The 17,380-nt window shown below is 40.8% G+C and overlaps 1 protein-coding gene across 1 annotated transcript in view; it reads right to left on the minus strand.

Annotated features, from left to right (window-relative positions):
• The window catches only part of RLF (RLF zinc finger), a 60,579-nt gene continuing 43,199 nt past the window's right edge, over positions 1-17,380 (minus strand). The window contains exons 6-8 of the mRNA XM_042022535.1: positions 15,142-15,278; positions 7,564-7,705; positions 1-5,170 (exon numbers count right to left, since the gene is read on the minus strand). Of these exons, the coding sequence (XP_041878469.1) occupies positions 413-5,170; positions 7,564-7,705; positions 15,142-15,278 (5,037 nt within the window). The 3' untranslated portion in view covers positions 1-412. The remainder of the gene's footprint in view (positions 5,171-7,563; positions 7,706-15,141; positions 15,279-17,380) is intronic.

A 17,380-nucleotide genomic window follows, 5' to 3' on the forward strand; every position in this document is an offset into this window, starting at 1 on the left:
TGGGTGAAAAACTGTAATTTATTGAAACTCATAACTCAAAAAATATAAGATGCTGTAGTGTACAATATGTTACACAAAGCACCCTGGGGTGCACATTCAAGTCAAGTAATAACTCCATCACCCCCCAAACCCTGGTACCCCAGTACTTGTTCCATATACAATCATGCACATTTACTCTTCAAGAGGAAGCCCCCAGTATTCTGATGTGTTAAATAGCACCAAAATCAGCATTGTTCATTGAAGAAAATGGGGAGCTAAATTAACTTGGCCATTACTTTTGACAGATATTATACATTCATGGAATAAACAGTCAAAACTAACCTAAAAAGTGTGTACTGTAACAATTACTGTTCTAATTTGAAGTTCTCCCCGTACAGCAGTAGTGGAGGCTATCTGCTCTAAGCAAAGCTACTTATGTACTTCCTACACACAGCTCATCTGCTTTTTTTGTTGGAAATAAATCTATGAGAGGTGTGGAAAACTTGGATCTTTCAAGAACAACTACTGGTCGTAAGTAATGCAGCTGTTTTAAGGCAAGGTCTCCACAGTCCGTTAGGGCCTTGTCCAAGATTGCCCTCAGATTTTCTAAAGAAGGGGCAGTTGAAGACTCTGACAGCAATGGCTGGATTTCTGTTAGCTGCCCAGGATTATTCGGGGTTATGATTACATTTTTGTCACTTACAAAGTTGTTTACTGGTGTATCCCCTTGACTGTCTCCCTCTTTTTGCAACACTTCATCTACTGACAACTGCTCAGGAGACTCCCATTCTACTACCTCATCACAATCATCATCATCACCATCATCATCATCATCATCATCATCATCATCTTTTCCCTCACTTTCCTGAATAAATTTTAAAAATGAAGACTCAAATCCCATTGGTTTATAAGTCTTTAAATCAAATGGTTTGGACACAGGAGGCTTTTGAAATTTGTCTTTTGTAGCACAAAGTACATTTCTTTTTGCATTCTGATTAACCGCACTATGTGGACATCCTTCTGGGTCTTTCTCTCTTGGCAACTCTAATTGTAAACTGGAGAAGCAAGAGCTGTTCTCTCTTTCACTACTTTCAGAAAAATCTTCAGTTTTAGACTTAGTTGTCTCCCTGGTGTTAGGCTCTTCAAAACAGGTGTTCTTTGAACTGTGGTTATATTTTAAAGTGCCTGAATACGCAAAGGCACTGGCATCAAAATTCACACTACTCGGTGGAAATTGTTTTTGGTCTTCATTACTCACATATGAAGGACCACAGACAGGGTTTGGAACAAGGGGTTTGTCGCTTTCCTGCACAGACTCAGAATTAGCCGATTTATCCTCGTTAACTTCTACACCTTTTTTATCCAAGTCTGAAGCTGTGTCAGAGCAAGACTGCTTTTCAATCATGATGCCACATTTAACACAAAGAACAAGTTTCTGAAGGCGCTGCTCAATGTACATGTTGGTCATCTGGTGTGTGCGCTTGTAGTGCCTCACTATGCTGCTTTCCAGTTTGACAACAGACAGGCACCCCTGGACCATGCAGGGGTACTGTGTCTGGTTAGACTTCTCTTTGCACATTTGTAGGGCTTCCTCTTTTGTTTTGAAATTCAGCAAATGCTTTTCTCTACTTCTGCTAATTCTTTTAGCTTTTTCTTTTAATTGCTTCCCATTCTGCTTGCTTGTGTCAAAGCTGTCTTTCAAATAATTTTGCTCATTTTTATTTTTATCTTCATTATCTTCCTCTTCTTTCTGATTTCCAAAGAGACTATCATAATATTCACTGTGTTTGAAATATACGTGTTGAGAATAGTTACTGTAATTTGTGAAAATTCGATTGCAGCCATTGAGGTCACAATGGATTTCAAAATCTTTGTTTAATTTTTCTTCATTGGCATGTTCTTCTATTAGATGCTGTTTAAGCTTATTAAATGTATAAAATACAGCAGGGCAGTGGGCTTGGTTGCAAGCAAATCTGGCAGACTCAGCTTCAGAAAGCAGTTTTTGATCCTCTAAGATTTCATTGTGGAAGTCACTACAATGTTTAGCAAGAGCTTTAGAACACAGAAAACGCTTACCACACTCTTTGTGTTTGCATGCAAATATTTTTTTACATTTGACAAGCTCCCTTTTTGTTCTTGCTTTGTCCTTTTCTAAGCAGAGCTGTTCCTTATTATACTGGTGAACAGTTCTGTAATGGCGAATCAAACCTTTCTGGTTTGTGAATGCCGAGTTGCAGCTTTTATGTATACAATGAAATGGTTTGTGGTACTTATGCAATATGTAACATAAGTTTCCTTTAGTAACTGTTCTTTTGCTTCCTCTTCCCTGTCTTGCTTCCAGTTCTTCCCTGTGACTGTCCAGAGAAGTTATGTTAGATGTTTTTCTTGTTATGTCATTGTCTGTCTCTTCATTGGACTCCAAATCAGTCTCAGAACAGCAGTCATCCTTTTTTGGGTGACACAGCTGTTCAGAGTCCGAATGTCCAGGGAACCCAACGCTGTTCACACAGGCAGGCACTGGAGCAGTGCTATTCTTATGCCCTCTGTCCTCTGTACATAAACCTACATGATCAAATTTTTCATTAGGACACACTTTGTGAGCCACCCTCTCACAGCCAATTTGATGTTTGTTTCTATAGTGAATTCGAAGATGTGTTTTTCTTGTAAACGATCTTTGGCAAATATGACACTTGAATGGTGAATACCGATGCTGGAACATATTTAGCTGAAGAACCATTTCCTTTGAATAGTTATGCTTTTTAACGTAATGCATTAAGAGAGCTTCTCTAGTCACAAACTCAAATGTACATCCTTGACATTCACAGAAAAATGGTTTAGCTGCCAGTTGAGTAAGGTACTGGCTGGGTAAATTATCTTGTTGCTCTTGAAGCTGACATTTTGAGGTAGTTTCATCAACTGTCTCAGGGCACTTGGCATCCCTAGATGAATAGCCCAGAAAAGGTTTCTGTCTTGAAGAATTCTGAATGTTAACATTTTTTAAGCTTAGATGTTTCAAGCCTAACATTAGCTCCACCATGTTATCTTCAATATTTGGTTCTTTACAACTGTCATAAAAAGATGTTTCGGGGGAAGAAGGACAAGTTTCCTCCCTCAGGCTACTGCTTCCTTTAACATCTACAGCACAACACACACTTTCTGGAGAGTCAGCATTTGTATCAGAATTATGACCTAACTCTGTACTCATGTCTGTAGGGGATTTACTGTCCTGAGCATCACTCAACAGATCGAGAAAGTATTTAGCTTTCATTTCCATATTTCTTTTACCTTTAAAGTTGTATGGATGGGCCCTTCGAAGGTGTTTTTGCAGACTTCTGGAATTTTTGTGGGTCAAACAGCAGCCTTCAAAACCACAGGGAAGGTTTTTTTCATCAAAGCAAACTGCCACATTGGAACACTGTTGTTTCACATCTGCTGGATGGAAGATTCCTTCCTGGGACACAACAAAACCTGGAACTGACTGGTTGTGAGCCACTGCTCCAAGCAGCCGAGGAGATGTCTGACCTTGGCTAACTGCAGCATCTGTCCTGTGCTCCCCACAGTGCAGGCTGCAATTACTTTCACTGTTTAGATCTTCACTGTCAGAGAGAGATTCTTCCTTCATCTGTGGAATTTCCTGAGAGCCTGAGGGATCCAAGTTATCATTCAGATTGGAATTTTCAGATCGTTCAAGCAACTGAGACTCTGGAAGATAACTGGATTTGTCTTCTGAAACGGATCCTTCAAGGTTCAGCGTTTGCTTCCCTTCCCCATTTGATACTTGGATATCATGTGCTGCAAGGTGATTCTGAAATTCAGTTTTTGAATAATAAAACTTTTTGCAACCAAAGTAGTTGCAGGTATATGATGCATCTCTGAAGTGTTGTGCTTCGTGATGGTAAAGCTGCCCTAAGTCACTGAAAACAATATTACAGCCATTTAGCTCACATTTATACCGAAGATCATCGTGTGTTTGTTTGTGATTGAGAAGCTCATTAACTGACCCAAACCTAGCATAACAGTCCATAGACACACACATGTAAGGCTGAGGCCCACAGTGCACACGCTCGTGCTCCCGCAAGTGGAAGGATGTCATGAAGTGCCGGCGGCAGAAAGCACACTTCTCCCTCCTGTTTTTCATATCCAAGTAGTGTTTTGCATTCTCATCATTGTTTTGATGTTCAGCTTTCAGATGTACACTTAAGTACTTAAACTGTTTAAATACTCTAGAACAATCTGTCCCAGGACATGGGTAGATGTCTCTATCTTGCAGCTGGCAATTTTCCAATTGGCTGAATGTAACATATTCCTGTGTGTCATCGTCAAAGCTTTCAGGGAGCTGTGGCTGGTGTGACCTTTCTGGAAACACTGGGGGTGGGCTGCTGGAAGCTGTTGCCTTTTGCGGTGATCTCTCTTTTTTCAGAATTATTTTCTTTTTAGGTCTGTGTGTTCTACTAGGTGGCATTTTAACATGTTCCATTACATGTGGTACAAAAAATTCCTTTCTCTTGAACTTTTTTGTGCAAACAGGACATGTATAAATACCATCTTCCATGTGCATCTTAGAATGATGCAGTATTCTGGCCTCTATACACTCCCTTTTGCAGAGCACACAAAAAAACTTGTATTGAAGCCATCTCTGGTATCTTTCTGAAGAACCAATTGGTTTTTTTACTCTTGCTTTTTCCTTAGGGTGGTTCATTGTGTCTTTCCCATCATAATATTTGTGTTCTTTTGTCTCATCATAGTCACTAAAGAAAGTTTCTAACATGTCGGTTTCATTGAGTGACATACGACAACCTGCATCATCCTCAGAATCAGAAGCTACCTTCCCTAATAGTTTAAGACAATGCCGCTTTAAAGTCTTCCAGTCCCAAAATTCAGGATCAAATGGCCAGTATGCTTTCAAAGCTAACAACAGTTCACAGCGGAGTGAATTTGGAACCAGTGCATTTTCTTCATCAAATTTTTGGTCTGGCTGCATATAGAGCTCTTCCAACGCATTAAATCCACTCAAAGTTGGCTCAAGTAAGAATTCTGTGAGCTGACAAGCTCTTCTAACTTCAAGGTCTTCTGGTAAAAGGCATGCAATTGTTTTACACACTGATGTCTTCATTTCATCACTTCCATTGGACCTGATCTGAAGGGCTCTCACACATAACAAAACAGACACGGCAAGTCCCGCTTCCTCTGCCTGTTTGCAGAAAACAGAAAAACAAAAAAACCAGTCACAAAACAAATGTTATTCTTCTCTGATAAATACATTCTTTCTAGGAAGAAAACATGCAATGAGAGCATCCAACAGACAACACCCCATTCCAAATGTATTCAGGTTCCTGAGCATTAAGTGCCTGAGTCACAGAGCACCCTCTAAGGAACTGCAGTTTATCTTACACCAGGAACCTCTTCTGCTTTTCATGTGATGGGAACCACTGCACACTTAGTGTGCACTCTGGAGGAGTCATGCAAACTAGTTTAGGCATGAGATGTTGCAAAACACTTTTCTAACTCCTCTCTCTCTTAACTTAGTGACTCTCAACCATAACTAAGCCAGATTTCTAAAAGAGAATGGTGTAAATCTTCCATGTGCATTCTTCCTGCAGCATCCACCCAGGATATTAATTTAGAATATGAAGTACTGTGTAATAAGGAAATTTATATAAATTCACACCTTGAAACAAAATAACGTTCAGCAGTATATGCAGTACCATAGCAGAAATGATTCTTGATGAACATAACTACCATTTCACTTCCAAACACTTTCTGCGGAGTCTGTGCAACTCTGAGGTGCTGCTCAGCAGCATGGGGAAGATGTCTACATTAATCACATGCTAATTTAAAATATGGTATATTCCAAATTCTACATGGACAAATTGAAGGCTACCTTGTTCCAAAAGTGTATTTTTCAGCATAAAGAATCTAAATGCATGAAGTAACTATTTAGCCATTATTAGTAAAGATAAGTAACAGTGAAGATACTTATGAATAACTTAGCCGACATGTGCCTACCACAACTACACCTGTACCAGCCCAGACTGTAACGATCCAAAATAACTACAAACAAGTTAACAGAATTAGCAAGCTTTTATACTCAGCATTCACAGCCCACCAGACATCATGCCATGCTTCTTTAATTCAGTAAGAGTTAGAACCTATTTCTCCAGAAGAAATTTTAGTATGGTTTAGCATGAAACACAGAAAAACCTGGTATATAGTTACCAATGTATTATGATTTACAGATAAAGTATACATTCACGCACGTCTTAAAATTAGAAATGGGCCAACTCTACAGAAACTAGGACCAAACACGTCTCTCTGCAGTCCTTGGCAGAACAGAGTTCTGGACTCTGTGATAGGTGAAGAGGACAATCATGCAATTCTTCTGATCCTACTCTGACTCTAAACCAGGGCTCTGGCACTTGCCCTGCTCTTGTCACATCACACTTGGCAACTCACTTGGGTCAGAGTATTAACTCCAGCCAGTGAAAGAGACTCCCAGGCAGAAAAAATTGGAGAGAAATGTAACTGAAAAAAGGAATCTTGTATGTTTTATCCATAATCTATCCTAACTCTGAATAAACTCATGACCATGTCAGAATGCAAAGGGATAATCAAACTGTAGAGTTAATTGGAACATTCATAAAACTGAAGTTCATGTGGCTAATTCTAATCTATGTGTGCAAAACTAGGCTGTTTTTCAGGAAGAAACATTGGAAAACCTATGGGGATGGGGAAGTTCCTAAGGAAAAATCCCATATCTAATTTAAGGTCTATGATCCATGTTGTACTGCTATTGAAAGTTTAAATCCTGTCAGCTAGCTTCTTTTTCCCCCCCAATAAAGTGTGCCTGAATAATTTTCATTCTTCATTGCCCTCCACAAATTTACTCTCATATACCAGAAACAGGAAATTTCCGCACAACCAACTGCAAGAGCCAGTGCAGCCATTGAAGGCAGACAGAGATATGCCACTGAACAGACAGCTGGGGAGGCCAAGCTATCCTGCAGTTCTGCTCACAAGGAGCATGCTGCGATCAACTAGGGTCTTTCCATTAGTCCGTAAACAGAGATGATGAGTAAAAAAAATAAAAACATATTTTTTGCCTTTCTGTGATTTTCTAAAGAGAGGCTTCAGAATAGAAGGTAGAAATACAGATGTGATTGTACCACACGTTTTGAGGAAGAGGTATTTTCTTAGAATACAAAAATATGAGACATTTAAGTCAAGTCTTCACCTCTTAGAGATGTTGTGGAAAATTCTCATGTGCCTAGCTTCTGAACAAGCAGCAGATTAAAACACAGCTATGCTTTGTTTGCAAAATCCTGTCATACTGTACTTACAAAGCAACAAACCTACCCCTCCACATTGCCTGAAGGTCACTTCATGGGATCAAGCCAAAACCAAAACTACAATGGCAGGCACTTTCCAGAGATTTTTACTAGTACGTTATTAGGCACTTAATCAGAAAGTATGAATAATGAAATAAGCGATATTTTTTTTCAGTTTAATCTAATTATTTAAAAAAATAATAAATTCATGTAAACAGCTCTGGCTGTGTCCAAAGACTCAGGACTGTATCTTACTTACTTCAGACTGTATGACTCTTATCAAGAAAAAGAGATGCTGTAGTGTCTTGGCAATGATGCCAAACTGACGACATCTCTCCAAAAAGGAGTCTAAAGAAGGATCTATTCTTCTCTGCAGCTTGCTCCAGAAAAGTGTCAGTTCCCTGCGAAGAGTTGAAAGCAGAATGTAAGAACATTGCAGATACACACAATTTGTGCAGCCACAGTGTGTCACTTCAGAGCTGATGCCAAGAAAAATGTGTTATTCAAGGACAGCACACTCTTCAATTAGGTCCTGATCTCCAAGTGTCACCAAAGAGAACTGTTCCTATGCCCTACTCCACCACCAGCTCAAACCCCAGTGTATCTCCTGATATTTACTGGGGAAAGACACTGGCACTGGGATTCATCTCACTTAACGGACACATCTATAGCTGCACAGACTTCCTTTCTAGACAAGAAAAACAGTCCCACACTTCCGGAGTCTTTACCTCTCACATAGAAATTTAAAATGGGTAAGATGAATCATAACAGAAAGTTGCCACTTCTCTTCCAATAAACAAGCAGTTTAGCTGCTGACACCCGTAGCCAGGTGATGTGGCTGCCATTAAAAGGGCCTCTTACAGAGCCACCCTTTGCAAAGCAACATGTAAGGGATCTGTAAGCTGAAGGCTGTCTGCTGTCTCTGTGCTGTTATGTGCTTTTCCACATGAGAGCACAAAGCCATTCTATTAAGCAATTTATTATACCCAAGGCAGCACAGCCACTTAAGGATACAACCTGTCACTTGCTGTTGTTCTGCCAGCACATGGACAGTCCAAAAGTAACAGAACCATAGGATCTGTATCTTTTGTATCACTTGAAAAAACTTTTCTTCTCTTCCTTTGGTAAACTTCACCTTTACTGACATATCCACTGTGTACATCAACTACACGTAGAGGCTTCTGACTGCAAGGTCAGTCACAGTTTTGAGAACCAACCATCAAGAAAATACATCCAGGACCAAACACCAGCGAGATTCTTCCTCTGAATTACTGCAATCCTACTCTCAAATGCTAAGCCTAGGGAAAGGTCCTGTCCTGGATCAGACCAGGGATATCATTTTATTGCACAAAAAATGGACAATGTTTACTGGTAAGTTTTGGGGCGGTTTTGTTTGGAATTTTTTTGTCTGCTTTATTTATAGGCCTAAAAATGTAATTAACAGCCTTTCATAGCCAGAAAGAGACAGCTGAGAAGTCAGACAGACAGGCCTATAGAAATTACATAGAAATTACCACATAAGCAGTGTAACTCAAGATGTTAAAATTTTAAATGCTAAAACAGAACCAGAGAAAATGAAAAAAAAAAAAAAAGGGAGACACCCAGAGTATTGGTAGTCTTTTCTACTGCCCTTTAACCCCTAAAAACTGAAAAAATGTAAAATTTAATTGAACATCAGGATGATTAACATGGAAGAACTGCATGAAGGGAAGCTTAGGCAAGGAAAGCACAGAATATATCACAGAATATGCAGAGTTGGAAGGGACCCACAAGGATCATCGAGTCCAACTCCTGGCCCTGCACAGGACCATCGCCAAGAGTCACACCAATGTGGCTGAGAGTGTTGTCCAAAAACTTCTTGAATTCTGTCAGGCTTAGTGCTGTAACCACCGCCCTTGGGAGCCTGTTCCAGTGCCTAACCACCCTCTGGGTGAAGAACCTTTTTCTAACATCTAATCTAAACCTCCTCTGACACAACTTTATGCCATTCCTTTGACTCCTTGTCACTGGTCACCATAGAGAAGAGATCTGTGTCTGCCCCTCCTCTTCCCCTCATGAGGAACCTGTATACTGCAAGTATGAAAAAAAATTTAATTCAGCATTACCACAACAAAAGAAATTTGAAATACAGTTTATCACTCATTTTGTATGTCTATTTAATACATTTATGTAGTTGGGAGCTGGGAGAACAGCAAGAAAAAGGCTTCACTCTGGATAACCTCTTATTCCCAAGACTTTTTGGCAGAGAACTAAGTTTTCAGTACTCGTCCTGTTCTCTCTTTGTACCACCTTTCCTGCAAAGCTGAAGTATGTTGCTGGAAGGCATCCTTAAGGATGATGATGTAGAAGTATTCCTCAGCTAATCTTCACACATGAAGAAAAGCAAAAAAAGGATAATTCCAAGCATTTGGGCAATTTTCCATTTCAAAATTGATGTGAGGCAGTGCTGAGAACAGAAGCATCTCCAGACAGACAGCTTTTTAGTAATACTTAGAAATAAAAAAAAAAATTAAAGCTTACTAACATACCAGACCAGAGAGAATTTTCTTAAGTTGTGCTTAGCTCCAGTTAACACTTAAGGCTGCTTGTGCTAATGGTAAATGTAGATTATTTTATGGACTGATGAATTGCCTGGCTCCCTGGAGACTGCAGTCATCAGCTTGCTCAGAACCACTGCCCAGAGCAGCACTATTTCTGTGACAAAGTTCCAAATTCAGATGGCATCTTCAGTCTTAAAAGCAGTATTACATAACATTTTATGAATCTCAGCAAGAACCAGTGTAAAATTTTCCAACTTTGGTGAGGAATAACATATACAAACCTAAGTTTGCTTTCATCTTCAGCTGGGAGATAAAGCTTGACACCAAGAGCTCAAACTCACAGACCTTTACTGATCTCCTGGAGGTACCTACTTGAGGCTCCAGGATGAGCTGAGCTAAGCTATTGAAACAGCTTAACCTCTCCAAATATGCAAGAATCACAGTCAGAAATTTGTGCCAGGCTGGGGAGTTACCACTGCACCATCAGGGAGATGGTGGAACACAGAAGACAGGAGCGAAGGGAGGTAGATTTTCCCTTCCTAAATTAAGAGTGATGTTACAGCTGAAGAGGTTTAACACCTTCCAGAAGCCCCAGTGTTGCACCTTCCCTGGAACTTGTCTGACCACTGGGATATCAGCACTAATCTGCAGAATGCTATCTAGTTTTGGCTGGATAAGATAATGTGCTTACTACAGGTTAGAAGGGTCAGTCAGGACAACAAATAAGGCACCAAAACAGGGCTAGAATGGACCTTCTGCTCTCCAGCAGTAGCAAACTGTCAGGATTGGTTTAAGTATGAGTATGGTACCAAAGCTTCAGTTTTATCACTACACAATCCAAAACGAGAGAGTGCCAAACACATTTTTCCTTCACACTTGCAGGTCACAGCTGTCCAACAGGTCTTTTCCTTTGTTTTAACCAGAATACTTTCAATTTGCACAATTTATACTGGTTCTCTCTGACACTACATAAACCAAGATTTGGAACAGAACAAGAGGAATGGGAGGACTCGCTGGCAGCCAGCAGGACTGCCCTGGCCAGCAGCATCTGTGACAGGCCAGCCAGGAGCTAGCAGAGAATCTTTCATCAACATACTGCTACTCTAAAGATCAAGAGGGACATGACTGCAGGAAACCATTAATTTAAGGATTCTCTAGATGACCGGAACATTTCCAAGTACACAGAAATGCTAGGGCTTGCCTGTTGACCCTAATCCGTAACAGTACAAAGGGAAGCTGACCTGCAAATGACTCTGTACCAGACAGTCTTGGCTTTTCTTACTCTCTGCTCTCCTCTCAAAGATCTCAGGTAAATGTTTTAGCCACCATTCAGCCCTGGTCAATCAAATTACATAATACACCAGAAGTATACTACGAAAGATAATTAAAGCTTAAATCATTTATTGACTTGAGACACCATTATGCAGGTTTATGATTAAATACAAAAAAATTACATTTTCTTATAGCAATCAAAATCCAAAAGGTGTTAATGGCATTGCTAGAAAAACTTTAAGTAGAATCCAAATCAGCAGATCAAGCAGAGTAAAATAACTGTTCAACTACAACCCTTTTTGAACCAGACAGGACCTTCTTTGAAGTTGTCCTGGGTAACCCCCAAAAAGGTGTATTACGTATCTTGTATTCAGTATCTGTGCTACAACAGTCTGCCCCAAATTGTTACTCTCTCTTTAAGACCTGGCATCTGGAAATAAAACCACGGAGGTTAGGGCTGCCAGGTCCTTTTAAAGTTGGGGTTGCTCTCACAGCAGCTCTCTTTCCTTTTTGTTCTTGTGGGGAAGCTGGGACAGCACAAGGCAGAAGCCTTCTTTTATTCCTCTCTGGGCTCTGGAGGGAGTTGCTTCAGGTAGGTCTCTGAGTAGCAACAGTAGCAACCCAAGAAGTTGCATTTTGCAATCCAAAACTGTTTCAGAGTGAATGCCATAAATATCCGTCTCCAGTGCAGAGCCAGAGCCAGTCAGGGCTGGGCCACCATTCTTTGGTGCTTGATGAGTCTGTTTTCTTCCCCCACCACCTACTTATTGGGCCAGTGACCCAAGACAACAGCGATGACACCAGTGGACTCCAGCGAGTGACAGGAGGAGGCAGCAAAGGGCAGAACTGACCTCACACACACACGCACTGCCGCAATGGCCAAAAGGAAGCTCTGGAGGCTGACACTGCACATCCAGAGCTTCCCAGGCAAAACCAGCAATTACCACCTGCCACCAAAACTGCTTCATAAACTCCTACCTTCCCAGTTTTTTGTTCCAGGGGGAAGGTTGAGCCAAGCAGGGTTTGTCTGGTATCTTTGCCCTTTTCTCTCCACACGGGGTGGTCTGCGGAGGGCGCCATCTTGAGGGAGGGGTTTCTCTGCCATTTTGTTTCTCTTTTGTTCCCTGGAAGTCTGGGATTCAGCAACTTTGTATCTAGTGATTATTAGTGTCATTTTGTTATTTACTGTTATTTTATATTTGTTGATGTTTCCTTTTTTAAGTAAACTGTTATTATTTCACTTTTATCTTCTTGCATTCATCTGTCCTTATTGGTGAAGGAGGAAGTGGTTAAAAATAAAAGGGCAGGTAATTAATTTTGGAGTGTCCACCCTTTAAATTGTCTTAAATGAAGACAAAAGTGAATTAAGCAATTTCTGCCCCTTTAAAACCAGCAGCTGGTCACAGAAAGAAGAATGTCTCAGTTTATGTATTCAACTTAACTCATTATTTTAAGTGTATATTTATGTTGTATTTAAGCCTATAGAATGGCTTGCAAGCATCTGCTAGCATGCCATTCCTCTACATTAGCTTTAGCTGCAGGATGATACTAAATATCCATACTGCAGTGAGTCCATCTTCACATTTCCTGTCTTTCCAGCCTGCTCTGGCATTTGTCATGCTTTCGATGGAGCTTAGTTTACCAGTGCAGAGAATATTACCTTATCTCTTTTCCAGAGTACTGCTCAAAATCAGCCCTACAGTGAGTGCCATTAGTTTGTATGGAGCAGAGCTCCTCATTTTTGTTAGCCATAATGCATGCCCACTACATCTGTAACATGAAATATCATGGAATATCAGTCAAGTTGGCTGATCTGACAAAAGCAATCCTCCAAATTAAAAGTTTTATGTCATATCAGCCACTTGAATTCATCAACTTTGTGGCTAAATAATTGTTGGATCTACATCTGCCCCCAGGAACACAGGTGGAGGTCAGCAAAAAGGCCACTCCATTGAACATTGCCCCAACAGCAAGGCATCCTGACTTTTAAAATAGATTTATAGTCTCAGAGTGAGAAAGCAGTCTGATGGTCAAGAAGTATTACACCAGTTTCACAGTACAGGAGTCCATCAGAAGGTGAACTTCTTCCATCTGTGCTCCAGCATCCTGGAAGCTTTGCTCTTCAGTTGGTCCAGATGGCATTGGCTGTGTCCAATGCTGTTGTACAAGGACTGCTAGGTACAGTACTAGAACTTCAATTTATACATCTATACAATGTCAGCATTACAATTAGACAGAAGACTTCATTCTCCCATCTCATCCCCAGGAAAGGTAGCTGGAACTTGAGAAGTCTGTCAGGATGGCAGCAGAGGGGGCGTGCTATGCATGGACAGGGCAGCACAGTTTGACCCAGCACCTTTCCTCAGAACGACTGAAAACAATGTAGACATAATGATGTGACACAAACCTGCTAACCTTCTGTAAGTAGGGACATACTTATGTTGCTGGACTGCACTACCATTTTTATTTTCAAGCCTTCACTGCCTGTCACCTAGGCTAGCCAAGTTTAAAGCTGATGTGCAAGTTGCATGTTACAGTTGCACGATGTTTTGGGTAGCATTAGCCTCAGGTAGGCCTCACCTGGGAGTCGGACTGACACGGAGCTGAGTAATCTACACATCTGAGTTAGAGCTACAGGACCTGAAAATTGCATCCCAATGCTAAAGAGTTTCAGTTCAGACTTCATACTGCAAGCGAAAAAATCTACCCACATTTGTTGTCACAAAAAAGAAATGTTATTCTGTAACAATAGGTGCTACATCCTCAAGCCTGTTCCCCAGTCCCAACAGTCTGACAACACAAAGTCCGACCCTCTTCATTTGCACCCTAGGGATACAGCTCTTAGAATGGAATATGTCTTCTTGGACAAAAGCAAGTAATATAACTTACCCTAGAAGAATGTTAGTTGTTGTTTGTTTCTGTCTTTGAAAAGAGAACATGGGGGTGACTCTAGCCTTGTACCTCTTTGGACACAATTCTACTCTAATCTCTAATGACAAAATTCTATAGTGAAAAACATCCTCTAGAACTTCAAGTGTGGTGAACTCTCCTGAGTCTTCCAAAAGGTTAATTTCTTTCTACAAGGTATGCTTTGCTCAAAAAGACATTTCTGGCCTTTTTGTACAGGATGACTGGACTAGACTGAACTGTCAATCATCCTGCAGACACTGAAGTGCTGTAGAAACTTTTTTAAATGGCTTTAAATTATGGAGTAAATGAACAATGCCATAGCTAACCAAATCCAAATTCCCAATATATTCTCGAAATGTCTGGCCACGTAATCCCCATGTTATCCAGACGGGGATTTAAATGGGAGAAAACTACACATTTAGCCATGCCTTGAAAGCCAAAACTACAAACCCATTTTCTGAAGGACAGAAACCAGCTCCTCTGCTTTGGCTCTACAAGTTTACCACTGCTGAAACAGAGGTGCAGAAGATTCTGTATCTCCAGCCAGTTAAGGGGGCAGAGTTTTACTGTCACAATCAGGCCAAAATCTAGTACTACAATTCTTGGAGTTACAGAAATTATAAAAATAGAAAAAGGCTCTTAGGGGGAAAGTGGGGAGAAGTTGTTACAGGCTGTTGCCTCTGCTCATTCCTAGTACTGACATCGCTGTGGAATGGGTGAAAAAAATGCACCAGACTTTCATGGGGCCAAGTATTCCCAAGGGAGGAACAGACTGACAACATACACTTTGTGGAACCACAAAGCTAGGGGTTTAATATCAAGCCTGAGAGCACTGACCCACCACTGATAGACCTACTACCCCACAGAAGTATTAGTGTTCATGCCAATAATGTGAGTGCTGTTTCACTTGTAAATTGTTTAAACATTACTTTTGTCTAACTGCTCTATTAGCATAGCAACTTATGACAAAATAAGTAATTATCTAGAAAGTGCTTCAGTCTGATGCACTTCTCAAGTAAAGGATAAATCCACCTTTTCTATATATTTTTGTACTATATTAGCTCAATTCTAGGCAGCAAGGAACCGTTAGCAGAAGCAGCAATACTTATACTTACCAAGAGCAATACACATTTGCTGTTTGAAGCTGATGAGTAAGATACGTTGTACAAAGAATAAATGCAGTGTTTTCTTGTCCCTCAGATTCCAGATTACATATGATGTCCAGTACTTCTTTGCAATCCACCTTTGCAATCTTTAAAGAAAAAGAAAATTAAAAAGAAAAGGCTAACTTTATTCTCAGTATGTTTACTAAAGAAATGCACATTTACTGTATCAAAGCCTAACAAATGCACAAACAAAACGTCTCCCATACCATGCCACACCTTTCAGCTACAAAACAGTATGAGCAGTTCACCTGTTAAGTTCTGATCCCTTCTCAATATTAGTTTTCTTTGGGACAACCTTCCATTTTTGGCAGCTTAGCTAAATACTTGCATGCAGGCAACCATCTGTCTAGAGCTTCCCATTCTGTCTCTCTGCACTTACAGGATTCTTGTGTTGCTTTTGAAAATTAGAACCAAGGTCCAAAAAGATCAAGAGTTCTGAAAAAGCTGGCCTCTTGTTCTCTTCATCCCTAGGCGCTGATTCTGACCAACCACATTTCAAAACACGATGTTAGAAACAAAAGTGTTTGGAGTAGTGTGCTGATTTTAGCTGGGGTAGAGTTAATCTTCTTCCTAGTGGCTGATATGGGGCTGCATTTGGGATTTCTGCTGCACACAGGGTTGGTAATACAGAGATGTTTTTGCTATTGCTGAGCAGCGCTTAAACAGAGCCAAGGAAGCTGGGAGTGCACAGGAGGTTGGAAGGAGAAACACCCAGGAGAGGTGACCCCAACTGACCAAAGGGATATTCCAGACCATGACATCATGCTCATTTTATACAGTGACAGGAAGAAGGAGGAAGGGAAGGGCATTGAGAGAGATGGCATTTGTCTTCCCAAGTCTCCGTTATGCATGATTGTGCCTTGCTCTCCTGGAGATGCCTGCTCATGGGTAGCAGTGAATTAATTCCTGGTTTTGCTTTGCTTGTGTGCGTGGCTTTTGCTTCACCTATTACACTGTTTCTACCTCTACCTACAAGTTTTCTCACTTGTACCCTTCCACTTCAGTCCCTGGTACTGCTGGTAGGGGAACTGAGCGAGCAGCTACAAGGGGCCTGGGTTTAGCTAGGGTTAAACCAGGGCAAGGAAAAGAATCCCAAAGAAGTTCTGGAGCATCTATTTAAGGTAGTACATATCCGTGTATCAAACCAGGGTCTCAGCTTGGATACAAGCCACAAACAGCAATTATGAAGAGCTTTTACTATTAAGACAACACTAGGTTTTAACACATTTTTCCACTGGATCTATTCCACTTCACAGAACAGACTGTGTTCTAGCAATATGTACTTTAAACAGCTGTTGATATCATAAACATTTCAAACTTCTTGTTCATCACAAAAGACAATGACAGAGAACAAATAACAGGAAGTTAAACTGATTTTTGCAGACATCTCATTCAGCAGGAAGAGCAGAAGCAGGGATATTAACCCAGTTTCCCATTCAGGCTTGACACTGGAGTTCATTGAGCAATGTCAACATTTTCTAGGGTCCACTGACTTTTGGTGTTCAGCTTGAGACCCAGAACTGACCTCCTGCAGCAGACATTTCTAGAGCAATTCACAAAATGCAAGGGCTTGCAGATATGTCAGTTTTGCATGTATTAAAGTAAAATACAGCAGATTTTGGGGGGGGGGGAGGGGTGAAGGGGGGAAGTTATCACTAACTCACCCCTGGCAAGAGAGAAACCTCAGAAAATTATTTAAGAGACAATGCTTTGCTGTCTAAGAGAACAGACATCATTGATCCTTGCATGTCAAAGATAGTAAGCCCATACAGTATCTGTAAATCAAGCGTCACCTCCAGCAGGCAGGGGAGGGTTGAGAAGCAAGCCCATACCAATAGCCACATGACAGAATTGTGAAGATGTTGATCACTGCCCAGGAGAGAAAGGGGCTCTTGTAAGTAACAGGACAGTGCTGCACACCATCTCCCCCCAACATTCCTTGCCAGCAGCACCTTTCTTACGCTGTCATCAACCTTTGATACCTACAGCCACACAGGCCTTGCAGCTTGGGTGGGAAGTCTAAGTCTGACAGCTGGGCAACTCCAGCCTTCTCACAAGTCTCTCTTCACTCAGCTATTCCTATTCTTCATAGATAACAATTTCAATCAGTATATTTTAGAAGGCAAATTTAAAAAGCTAAAATTTAAATTTAAAGCTAAGTGACACAAACTTCTGTGTTTGATAATTT

The sequence above is a fragment of the Corvus kubaryi genome, unplaced genomic scaffold, assembly GCF_017639235.1.
Source record: "Corvus kubaryi isolate FWS band 111438036 unplaced genomic scaffold, C.kubaryi_AGA036_p1.0 37209, whole genome shotgun sequence".
NCBI classification, from domain to species: Eukaryota; Metazoa; Chordata; class Aves; order Passeriformes; family Corvidae; genus Corvus; species Corvus kubaryi.